We start from the raw sequence: 13,685 nt of genomic DNA, 5'->3' as shown, positions 1-13,685 counted from the left end.
TTATTTTTATTATTTTTTAGACTATCGATATATTGTTTAGAATACACATAAAATAAAATCAAAACTATTACATTAATTCAGGGTCATTCAGTAGATTGACAGATAACTCTCAAGTGAGTGTTATTCGTGGAGCAGAGCGAACTGACTCCAATTACAAACAGCCCCTGTCCCGGGTTTGAACTGGGGTCTAAAGCGCAAGAAGCAGGAAAATTACCTCTTTTTTTGCATTATGTTAGTCAATGATGTAATTAACTTTAAGCGCGTTCAGGAGTACATGAGTCAGCGGGGCCCGAAGGGCAGGTATCGGGGGTGGGGGGAAATGAACTGTTAAATATAGTAGGATTCATTTGTTTGTAATAACATCTTCATGGCAAAATTTAGCAATATTTAACCGCTGGATAGTGGATGTTCTACAACAATCTGATGATTGGGAACGGAACTATAGTTAAACGTTCAAATGATTTAAGCTTCTGAATAAATAACATGACATTTATTGTGTTAAAGGCACTGCTCTTATACACATCTAGATGTGTATAAGAGACAGTTGTAACTGTTGGATGGTCNNGGGGGGGGGGGCTGATGGGGGTGCGAAGGTGAATTGGGGGCTCGATGATCAGTTGAAGGGCGCTACTTGACCGTAATTTATTTGGGTGGAGGGCCCTCCCCTAGATACGCCACTGCAAGACGGATCCAGAATTTTTGAACAGGGGGAACAACAGTTTCATAATAGGTAAGTGAGTAGCACCTAACATTGATTTCCATTGAAATTTTTAAAATTAATTAGTGGAAAAAATGCAAAACGGGGGGGGGGGGGCATGTGCCCACCGTGCCCCTACTGGATCCGCCCCTGCTTTATAATATTTCTCATCTAATTTCTTGTTATGTATTCATAAAATAAAAATTATATTTGTTTTATCCGGCTACCGGAGCCCAGCAAACTGACGTCGGGGTACCTGCGTGTACACGGTAGTGATGGCGGCGACATCTTAAAAGCGGAGGCGCGCGTATGCCATTTTCGTGATTTCTGAAGAGGAAATGGTGGAAAAAAAGAATGAAAAAGGAAAGAAAAAAAAAAAGTGGAATTGGGGAGGAAAAGGGTTTCGAAATGATGATTATGATTATTAATGCCTGACTCTGTGTGTGTTCTTTTGTGTTTTGTTTATCATTATTATTTTTTTGTTGTTTATTATTATTGTTATTATGGTTGTTATTATCATTATTAATAATATTATTTTTTTTTTTCCAGGACCACAATGAAAAACATTTCTTTAAAATGATTGTGTCATCCTGGCTAAAGATATTAGTAAATAAATAAATAAATATCTCGTTAGTTAGGGGGAAGTCTTATAATTATAATTAAGGTGTTATCGCTTTCAATTAATTTCATATATAAATAATGTATTTACAAAATGCTCAGCGCCGGATCCAGGAATTTGAAATAGAGGAGGCACAGAGAGGTACATTCACAGATGGAAGGTCTACACTACCTCAACCCCACCATGGTTGGGGCTGTGGTAAAAACATTTATGATTAAGCCACCACAAAATTTGATAAAATTTTCTTTATTTCTTACTATTTTTCTTAATTTTGAAAAATTTAAAGGAGGCCCGAGCCGGCTGCGCCCTACTCGAATAAGTTTCCCGACTTCTGAGGAGTCTTTAATGACCTTTAAGTTCTTCAAATCTCAAGGGTTTCCACCTCTTGAAAAGGGTCAGGTTATAATTTTCTTCGGCCCAAAGACATAGGCAATATATTATTATATTCCAACAGTATTGAGTAGTTAGATATGTAGTTTTTCTTTCAGTGGAACGAGGGCCCTCAAAATGCACCTGTCTCTTATACACATCTTATATATGTACAGCATTATTTTTGTCAGATTTCCTCTCCAGAAATCTATTAAATTGGTCATATAATCCTTTACAATAAGCAAGCTGTTTCCCCCTATGGAATTTAATTGCCACTGACTACAGGGGCGGATCCAGTAGGGGTCATGTGATTTTAAAACGTCAAAGCATATCAATGATATGTATTGAAATAAATGCTACTGATTTATCTATTCCGAAAATGTTGTGCCTCTATTCCGAAAATAATCATCATCAATATGAAAAAAATATAAGATCATCGGAGGCGACGAAAAGTGGTTTTAAAAGTTGAGGGAGTCTTTATAGTTAAGTCTTTTAGGTCAAAATAATGGTACCAGGAAATAACTGTTAACAAAGCTTTTTTTTTTGTATTAATCGATGTGCACGAGTGTCCTCTTAAATAGGGTAAAAAAAAACCTTCTCTTCAATCCTTAGAACAAAAATTATAGTCGTTTTAGTAAAGCGGCCTCCCCCCTACCCACCCTTCCACCCAAGCACATTTTCAGTTCAACTTTAATGATTTCTCACAGAAACGTTACCAGCATATTGACAACACATTTTAAAGGCATGGAAACCTGGAATCTACCAGGTATCTAAGACAGAAGGGGGATCATTATGCCTCTATTGTGGGGTTATGAGAGAAAGGATACGATGGGGGAGTGGGATTCCTTATGAGTTGACGGCATTTTACCATTTTGATGGAGTTTATGAAAGTTTGGCTGGTTAATTAGAGGGTCAGATTTCCTCAAAAAGGGGGACTCGCAGGTTTTGAGATTAATGTGGATTGGGGGACCAGGGCTTGCTACCCATGTGCCAGACTACTTGGTTAAAATTGTTATTGCTGGATTACTCTTTAACTCCTTCTCCTCCTAAATTCCAAAAGGTCCACTTTTTGAAACCTACCGTACATTATCTAAAAACACTTATAAGAATGAACATTTTCAAAGAATATTCAGGAATTACTGGTTTCAAAATCACTATATAGGGCCCTCAAAATGCACATTTGTTAGAGCTTTAAGAGAGCTCCGCACCCAAACCCCTTCCCCAGGCAGGCGTGGCGCCAGTAGGTGACCGGGGAGGGCCCCGTCGGGGAGAGCTACCTTCCCCCACCCCCGCCCGTCTGGTAGCAAAAAGATAATAGGTCGGGGAGGAAAAATAATTGTATGTATTTTGTACATATTAGTAGACTCTAAAAAATCGATTAAGTAAGCCACTGAAACCCCTAAATTGTAAAAATTTGTTTGGGGTTAAAGTGTAATAAAATAAAAATGCCAGTGTGAGAGTATACCAGGTTGATTCTAATATAAGTTTTACGCTTGACAACTTCTGGGCAGATTTCTCCTAAAACAATGAGTGCCAAGATAATGCCCAAACTATTCTGCAAATAAAAGTTTAACTTTCCTATTAATAGGTAGGGCTACTAAATAAGCAGCCTGCTATAAACAAAAATTGATATAAAGATCTAATAATCTTATTATTTATGGAGGTTCACATTACGGAAGTAGTATTTTTTAAATACCAAACTGAGTATGTCTGCGTAGTATGTAAGTAACAACTCTGACATGATAGTTTAGGGACACAGTAGAATGATTTTGAACGGCAGAGTATTATTCAAGACTTATTAATAGATCTCTGTGGATATATGGACACTAATCCTACAGGCAGTGAAGCAGATCAACAATACGTTCATAAATTATATCAGAACATCAACCGATGATACAGCAATAACAGAACAATACAATGGAGTGGTTAGTCTACGTAAATACAAGAGGTACAAGAAGTTGATCGAGGTTAGCGTACTTTATATACACCTGTAGACATAGAAAACCTTTTCAAAATGAATTGAACAGAATTCCAAGAGTCTATTCAAGCTTATTAGAAAACACGTTGTTGTGGAAGTCATTCTCATCAAACTGCTTCTTTTTACTTGGAGTATAATAGGTACCTGTGCCTGTTCACAAACTGTACGTACAGACACGGAAATAACTATACAGTTGGACCGCTAAAAATATCCAACAAAACATCGCGTGCATAGATTCCAATTGCTATAAAAATTGTTTTCAAAAGCATTTTTAGTGTATTGTAACGTCAAACCAATAGCGGACAAAGTACTTAAATGGGCAAATTGAATTGTGCTAACTAAGGAAAATATATTTGAATAAATTTAAAGGATTCGAAGCCCATCAAGTTGTTGTAGTGCAAGGCATATTACTTAGCTGTCTGTAAGAAGACTGTATTCAAACTTGTCTACAATAGATAATAATGCTACAGATATCCTATAGTTTGTTGTACAAGTTTAAAACTAAAATTGGATGAAAGGAATTTTAGAGGTGGGTGAGTACCTGTAAGCGTGTTTGCATCTGTTTGGATACACAACACTGGACCCCAATGTTGAGTAAATCGTTCGGGACAGATGGTATTGCTGATATAGTGTAAAAAACAGATCGTCACACCAGAGAGCCTGCTGCAGCCACAATATATAATTTATCTTTGTCATTGTCGATCGCTGTCACTGCCACTGCTATCAGTGGTGGTGCCAGCGAGGATGGCAAGCAGGGTAAATCCCTTCCCTGTCGAATAGACTGGACCCCCATCGTCCGACTCCACGACGAAGTCGTCTGATTTGCCTATAAAATATAAGGTTATTTTGATTGCTAATCCCAAATACTGTATAGTATAAAAGCATAATTTGGGCGGCTGGGCCATACTAAGGCACAAAAACTCTTCCCGTGAATCCCAGGGATTTTTTTTCTATTCCAGGACCCTGACCGAGGCTCTAGCCGGCCCCATTGGAGGCACCGCTGACTCTCACTCAGAGAATGTGCCGGGGGGAGATCCAGCGCCTCTCATTGGAGAGAGCTTTACTCTGAAGGAGAAGGGGAAAAAAATCACAATTTCTCTGAAAGAGAAAAAAAAATTGAGCGATGCTCGAACACGCCCGTCGGGGACAACGACCCCTCCGTCGGAGACCTCGCCCCAACCCACTCCGTCGGGAAAATCCTTTCAGATATGTGCAGGCATCTGTTTGGCGAACATTTAGTTCTTAATCGAATTTATGATGATTAAGGCTAATGAGACGGCATCTATTTTATAATTAGGCCTACCTAAGTTCATCCATTTGAATTACTGTTGAAATTTGACATGTTTGAAGTCTCATAATGCTTGCCATACTTTTCGTCTTGTTTGCGAATATTGCAGTCACGGCTAAAAACATCGTTAACGTACAATGATCTATAGAGGGAGTACTACAAATAAATTAATAGAGATGAGGAACAGTTCTGTGAAATACCAAATCTGTTCAAAGACAGAATTTTATCAAGTGACCTTTCACCTACAGAATTAAAGGTCTTAAAGTAAAGCATACATAATCTGTGTTATGATCCTAATATGACACTAATGTCAGCACTTATTGTCAATCCCTCATAGGTTTTTAATTTAATATTATTCTTAAATTTTTAGAACAGTGGTTCCCAACCAGGTGTATGCGGACCATTTAGGGGTCCACACAAACTAATTGGGGGCTCGTGGTAACGCACGCATAATAAAAAACCTTTCTTTGCGCTTCCATACAAAATAACAAAGATGCAGACATTTTCAACAAAAAAAAATAGTTCTTTTCATAACTATCTAAGTGGTGACAGTACCGCAAGTTTAAATATATAAGCCTATTATAAATGTCAAGAAAGCCTCCCTACAAAAAAGGACTTATAACTGTTACTGGTAACAGTTATAAGTCCTTGCTACAAACTTCCACAATATACAAATCGACATTTTATTTTAATGATTTTCAGACCTTTCTCTATAAAGATCTTCAAATTGATTGTCTATTTTTCCTTTCCAATTTTTAATTGCAAGTTAATACTTCGGCTTACTTAAGTGTAAATTAAGCAATTCAAATGTTGAATTAATGTTTTTTACTACATTGCTGTAGACATTTTTATTAGTTAAATAATAACGACAGCGCTAAAGGTCACGGTGAATGTAACACATCAATTTATATATCATGATGGTCTCTGCAGGACCTATTGAGGGCCTGCAGATACGTACCAGTCTATGATTTAGTTGCCCTGGTACTTCATCATTCTCGTGTTTTGCTGATAAACTGTGTGATTATTTACTTGTGCTGCTAATAAGGTAGAAAATCAGTGCCTTTTATACATATATTTACCTTTAACATTATTGTCAATAAGGGACTTGAAGTAAAATCAATCGCAGGACAGTTAAAAGATTAAGAATCTGTGCAAATTATAGAATGGTAAATTGGTGGAAAATATTATTTTCTAGTAAAAATAACAATTGAAATTTTAAACTTCATTTTTACCGTTATTGGCTTAACACAGTGTATTTGACACTCTTTGAAAGATTATAAATCGATAGAGGGCGTAATTTTAAAGCAAGACATGAAATTATTTCATATGTGAAACTTAAGTTTTTAACACAATGGAGTGCAGTAAAGTCGATATCAACATTCTTTTGTGGGTGGAAATGCTAATATTTATACATTCATTGACTTGATACTGTTTTTTTTTCACGATATAACACTGCTGCGGCACAGTTTGTGCCTAGCCGACCCAATTTTAGTAAGTGGGCCGAACCCTCTTGCATCATCAAAAATTTACGAAAGAAATGATTTAGGCTGATTTTTTTACAATATAACAGACTGACTTTGTGCGAAGCATGGTTCACATGGTTTTAAAAACACTGCATTATGAAAATGTCGTCTAGGAATTTCCCTCTTTTGCAATCATGGATATACTATAATGTCATGTCCTCACCCACATCTGTGTCAATGTATTATTTGGCTATCCATGGTATGATGATGTCATCAGCATACCCATATATGGATAAACAACATATTTACATAACCTTGTTAGTGTGAACATAGTCTATATTATATGTTTGCACAGATTACTAAACGCCACAAGTACTATAAATTTTATTAAATCTAACATTCGTATAATAACTGCTTTGTAATAATACAAGAAATATGACTGACAACCATTATAAATGCAAAATCTGACATAATTCTTGAGTCGCTTCTAAGTAAAGTAAAATATGATGTTGCTGTAGGTGAACAATCCCTAGTGACGTCATAATTCGCAAGAAGTGTGGTAGTGCAAGCCCCTGAAAAAAACGTTTGACTTCATACGGCACCTCCCCCTCGTTACTGGAAAATACCATAGTGCAGATAAATTTACATTAAAATAACCGCCACTCTTAGTTAGTTTCCCTAATTTTCCTTTGTTCGCTATCAGCTCGGCATGTCAATACACTGTTGCATCTCTCACCTCAAATATATACTTTTTTGTAACATTTTTCTGCAATCTGTACATTACAGTAAATATTATTTTGTGAAAAATGGGTGCCTATACATCGGCATGACGATATCATGGACGTAGACATGAATGTTGTCATATTACATCAAGGCCTATATATGGGCATGATAGTGTCATATCACATCTATATGGGCATGATGGTGTCATATCACATCTATATGGGCATGATGGTATCATGTCACATCTATATATGGGCATGATGGTGTCATCACATATGGGCATGATGGTATATCACATCTATATATGGGCATGATGGTGTATCACATCCTAGCATGGTATTGCGATTACTTATTATATATCAGCATTATGATGTCACATAATACCAATATATGGGCATGATGTTGTCATCACATCTTGGGCATGATGGTGTGACATCATAACCATCTATTGGTATCATTGTCGTTACACTCATTAATTCGGTAAAGTCTACAACAAAACAAATGGACAACTCTTTAATTATATTAAGCCAAATAAGCAAAACTAAAATTCTATGCTGTAACGTTAACATTATGGCCTACGATGATAACAAATCAACGGTTAAATTAATGTTGCGAAATCCAAACATCGCCCCAATAATTAGTCATGAGAGGCGCACCATACTTCTTCATCCCATTCGCACGTCCCCTCCACCCAACGGTCATCGTTTCTATCCTGGGCCTAGACCTAGGTTAACTTAATCAACTTTTTTAAAACAATGAAAACATTAAAATTCAAATAAACGCAGTGACTCACGGAGTCTTCCAATGTCAAATTTGTCCGGAGACGAATAATAAATGAATGAAACGGAGTCAGAGTGATAAATTACGAATTTATAAACACTGTAGGCTAACGTACGTACTGACCTTTGCCTTACTATTTTATGGCGCGCAACATGCGCACAAAATAATAAGAAATCCCGGAATACAATATAAGCAAATCACATTTGTCACACGCTTAATGTGACGTAGCTCAAATGATTGTCTTCTTGTCTGTAGCTTAGTGTGGACGTAGCTCTAATGATTGTGTCTTCTTGCCTGTAGTTTAGTGTGAACGTACCTCTAATGATTGTGTCTTCTTGCCTGTAAGTTCACCTGGAACAGGCAACCTGCTTTAGCAACATTATGTCTGAGACTGGCCAATAGCCTAAACGTTTACAACTGCATCATGATTGACATTGGCCCACATATCAATTACTGTATAATTGATTCTGCTAAGCCCTTCACACCATGAATTGCTGAAATTCCACAAAACGATGAATATTCATAGAAAAAAATATGACTGAATGTGTGTTGTGTGGGTCATGCGCATGGTTACAAAGTAAAGTTCCTTTATTCAGTTGTATGAAAAAAGTGAATGGTGGGATTCGAGCCTAATGGCCCCTTTCAAGTTTTTAAAGTAAACGTAAACGTAGTATCACCAAAGATCGTATAACGGCGCGTCTCAATCGTCAAAATACGAGCGGATGGCGAATGCTACTTCGAGTGGAAATTATTTCGAGCAGATTCTAGCATTTCTGGGCATCCAGAGTGACATGTTCTTAACATGTTCGCACTATATTTCCAAGCACTCTGAACATGAGGAGGGTAAGGTCTCTTTCCTTATAAGGATAAACTGAACTTATATTTCACCTTTTTGTAGCATCTGAGCCCTGTATGGAGAACCAATTTGATTTATTTTATAACATTTTAACAATCTTACTTCATAGATTACTTTGATGACTGATAACCATGGTGATAAAAACTTCTGTATAATACAAACTAAGACACTTTAAAGGGTATAAGAGAGCATCCAGCTATAAAAGTGCCATACTTTTTTTTAAAATGTTATACCTCAGCCCCAACCATAATATTTTTAGCATCCCTCTATCCAACACGTACCCCTAACGAAACATACTGGATCCTCTTCTGTTTTCTCATTTTATTTCTAAATGTAAATTTAACTAATAGAAAATTTATATAAAATAGAATTGCTCTTTAAAAAAAGAAACAAAAAAAAAACTCATAACAGTACGTCTTTGTCAATCTGGTGGAAGAAAATCTCAACCGATTGTTTCGGCTAATTTTGCAGCCATTGCAATGGAAACACTGTGCAACAGTGTACGGTAGTTATTATTATCATCATCATCATCATCACCATCATCATCATCGTCATCATCATCATCGTCATTATTATTATTATTATTAATATGATTATTATTATTATTATCATTGTTATTATTATTATTATTATTATTATTATTATTATTATTAAATACAGGCTCAACGTAGTCATGTTATTAACACAGAATTTTTGAACAATACTATTATCTTTTTATTAGAAAAAAACAACAATATAAACCCAAATAATTACATATTTAAAATAACCACACAATGGCTATAAACAAACCTAAACGTATAGGCCTACGTAATAATACATTTACCTATTATTCAATAAAAAATACAATAAACTAAATATTCTTAAAGTGAAAGCAACAACACATAATAAATCAAGGATCAACTTAATACGTTTTTGTCTTAAGTATATGGAACTAACAAACGGAATCTTATAAGAAATACTAGTACTAGATTCGTTGGAGTCTCATAAACATATTAACATTGAGTTTCCGGGATCACAGGGTCAAGGAAGCCATCACATCAGGTCCAACAGCCCAATGTTAATTGGAGATGGTGGAAGTCCTTATCTTCCAAACATATAGAACAACACTTTTAAAGCAAGATTGAGGGGTGGGGTAGGGGGGGGGGAAGAATGGCTGGCCCCGACAATCTCTGACACAATTTTCCATCGTGTTTCATTGTGAACAAGATTACAGTGATAGTCAAACGCTCAAAACTTAAGTTCCTTTGTTTTCTGCTTTATCCAGGGATATAAAGTTTATATATTATATAAACTTATATAATACTATAATACTATAAAACATATATTTATAATAATTTATTAACACAAGTCAAGCCATATAAAATGCATTTGAAAACTTGAAATTAAGGAAAAAGTACATTAAAACAAATAACACTGATAATACTATACATAAAAGAGCTGATACTGATAAATATACAAAAATATATATACAGGTATTGTAATGAGAATTAAAACGCAAAATATTGCAAATGCATTTTGCACCCGAGTTTTTTAATTATATAAATACTTGTCGTTACTTGTATAATCAAAGCCATCGCTAACCACCCTCCAATGTAATGAATATTTCTCTCAAGTGACAGCCCACCTTAACCAATTAAATACAACTAGAATTGAAATCATAATCTCTAAACCGATGTCAATTTCATTCAATCACACATTTTTTTTACATCTTTAAGTACGATATTGTTCATTACATTCACACTGCATGCACGACGAAAGCTTGTGTATCAATAATGTTCTACCAATTTCTGTTTCTCTTGATCATTAACCTACTCTAGGATAACATTGTCACCATTTTTATTATTTACACAATTAATTATTAAGAAGGCTAACAAAACAGCAATCAAAACAAAGAACAGGAAGATGTCATTTACATTTGAATTATCTGAAGCTTGGTTTCCATAGAATCGTACACAGTCGCAGCGTTTTCACTGCAATATTGCACTGCGCAGCTGTCCCCGACGCAATCGGGAACATTCCCTGATTCGACTGACCAATCAGCATCACCAAAGCAGTCGGCGGAGAGCGTGTAGCGATTTTTATGGAAACTGCAGGCTTAATCAATAATTAGGAAAATTTCTTCTTATAATCTATTTTTAAAAAGCTAGAACGGACTATTTTGAATTGTTATAGTAATTTTGTTCCAAACATTCTACAGCGATTTTCAATAAGCCATTAATTACGGAGCAGCTTGAAAATGGTGGAATAATGTTATGAGTGGGCATATTTCGTTCAATATCTATGCTGGTCAAACCATATAAATATTATTACACAAGTAAGATGGTGCAATACTACAATCATGTTATATGGCTGTAAATAGCTTTAGAATTTCCTTTAAACAAATTTATTTGGAATAAATCATTTATTTTATAATTTATTTTTCATTCGAAATATAAAAGTTGTTTTCAACTTTTATATTTCGATGAAAAAGAAGATTTCATACCAATAGCTTTAGAACGTGTTAAGTGCTTCAGCTTCGGCTATCATTTCATTTTTCATAAGCCTTTTAATGAATTCTTTTCTTGTGTCCACAGTAAGTATTTTTCTGTATTCCAGTTCCAATATTAGGCACCAAGGATCTGGTAGTTTTTTAACGTTAAGGTCATACCAATAACCAATGCGATCTTTATTGTCTTTGCTCATAGCTGTGCCGAATTTTATCAAATTTCTTCGATGATCTGAAAAGTTACGTATTACAACTTTACTTAAATCTGGAAATGTTGGTTCCATTTTCTTGATCTTCAATTCTACACCACGCTGCTCGCATAAAATTACAACCTCGACAAGAACATCAATGTTTGATTGGCTAATAAGACCATTACCTAAAAGCAATCGAAACAGTTCTATTGGCTTATTCAGCTCTTGTAGTTTGGTTACATGAATACAGTCAAACTCGCTAAGTAATACTTTCAGCATATTAACGCTTCCATGCAGTTCCCACCATGACGACACGACATCTAGCAGTTGATTGCAGTCGCCCTCATATAGTTCTTTAAAGATAATGGCCAATGGTTTTTGTTAAAGTACACAAAAACAAAAATAGCAAAAAGCAGGCACACATTGGCGTTGTGCCTTTACATATCGCAAATGCTCGAATAAGGTAAATGTCGCGGCGCCGCTCGAGAGTATTACCCTGTGTGTAATGAAACACTTTCAGAAACAGGGTTTTAAATACAATGTATACAGTGTTGAAATGAATAAATAACACAATGAAGACACAAGAAATTCTTTATAAACGTTTATTTACCATCAGATGTAGGACCTACAGTAGGCCCGCCGAACTGAGGGAATACTAAGATAGGTAACATGGGAACGGGCATAGAAATCGCAAAGCCAATATTTTTATATATAAGCACCGTTTCTGAATAAACGCCGCACTGAAGCCTGCAAATTTTATAAGCGAGAATTTACCATATTACTCCTGGACTTTCCAATTAGGTCAATGTTTTCTTTCTTATGGTTATGTGTAAATATTAAGAGTAGCGCTAGGTATTTGTCCGACGGGAGGGGGCCGGGACCCCCATCGACAGCTAATTGGGCGTGGTCAGGTGTTCAAAATATTTGAGAAGCGATCCGGGGATGGGGGAGAGTGAATCCCCAAAAAATATGACAATTTCGGGGTTATTTAAAGGCTTATTTACTCAATTTTAATGTAATGTAATGTAGTGGGATTTGGTATAGCGCATTATACCGAAGTCTCAATGCGCTGGTGATGTGTGGACTAGTGTATTAATATGTAAAAAACAGGCCTACTTTCTTTTTTTTTAAAAACTTTTTGACGAATTGTGGTTGTTCTTCCCGTCAAGGGCCATCGGGAGGGGGATCCGCTCTCCCCGACGGGAGAGCTCCCCCATCAACGAATCCTTGTTTTATGCTGTAATATTCGCGAGGATTATTATGAACACGCCAATTACTACAAAGTTTTCTGCGTATTTTGCAATTAAAATGAAGAAAGAACAGACGTGATAACAGCCTGTTCTCTTTTAAAACTGTGATTATTAGGCATTTATAAACCGATTTACCTGACATCTGCTCTCTGTGTGTGGAATCTGTGAACACGGGCTTATGAGGTTGATCCAGAGACCAGGATTTATGTGGAATATCTACAAGTACATAAAGATTATGCATTTCATATTACTGTTACTCATTCATTTTACAATATCTGATCATTTTATTTTTGTTTTGTTTTGTTTAATATAGACATAGGAATATGATAGACGAGATAGAAATGATTTTATAAGTCCGCAATGACGATATAACGTGTTTAGACCCCTAGTGTGATATAAGACAAATCTAATCTCAGTTCGTGAAGCTCAAAATTTAATGAGACATTGCTGCAAAAAACAGAAGTATATGGAAGAACAGCCGCTTGAAATGAATCACGTCGGGAGGAGTAATGCAAATTCAACAAAATGGCGCTGCAAATTATGAATTATTTTTCCTACCTTTACCTTCACTACTTTACAATGAGTGAACACCAACACAAAATACGCAACTGTTTACTTGAAACCAATGTACATTCAATTGACAAACGTGGAACTTTTGGCACATAGCGCAATAGTTTAGCCACCGGTACTATGTCGAATGTGGCCCCGATTTGCACGTTAGGTCCTGTGCTCTGGCTACTATTGGAATTAAAGTGGCCTAGCCATAATATTCCAGGAAATCAACTAGGACCCGTGTGTTTACTTTGTCTACTATGAAATAAAAACTATTTAGAATCTGACAAACATACAACGCAAAATTAAGAAACCACTTGGGTATAGTTCTGATATTACTTGTTGATCATTTGCATCTACTTCAATCCGATGCGTTATTTAAAGAAATATTGATTGAAAAGAAAATGTAGAATATTTATCATGCATGTCAGGAG

General features: G+C 35.9%; 1 protein-coding gene across 1 annotated transcript; it reads right to left on the bottom strand.

The window, feature by feature from the left end:
- Positions 1 to 9,796: 9,796 nt before the first annotated feature.
- Positions 9,797 to 13,620, bottom strand: LOC117106025. Its single transcript, XM_033247353.1, has 2 exons — positions 12,835 to 13,620; positions 9,797 to 11,802 (listed from the first exon to the last, which is right to left on the bottom strand). The coding sequence occupies exons 1-2, from the start codon at positions 12,938 to 12,940 to the stop codon at positions 11,264 to 11,266; spliced, it is 645 nt and encodes a 214-aa protein (XP_033103244.1). The 5' UTR covers positions 12,941 to 13,620; the 3' UTR covers positions 9,797 to 11,263.
- Positions 13,621 to 13,685: the final 65 nt, after the last annotated feature.

The sequence above is a fragment of the Anneissia japonica genome, unplaced genomic scaffold (genome assembly GCF_011630105.1).
Source record: "Anneissia japonica isolate Jap-2015-1 unplaced genomic scaffold, ASM1163010v1 scaffold287832_len156248_cov139, whole genome shotgun sequence".
Classification (NCBI taxonomy): domain Eukaryota; kingdom Metazoa; phylum Echinodermata; class Crinoidea; order Comatulida; family Comatulidae; genus Anneissia; species Anneissia japonica.
Note: the sequence above shows the minus strand (reverse complement) of the source record. Positions and strands in the feature narration are given on the sequence as shown.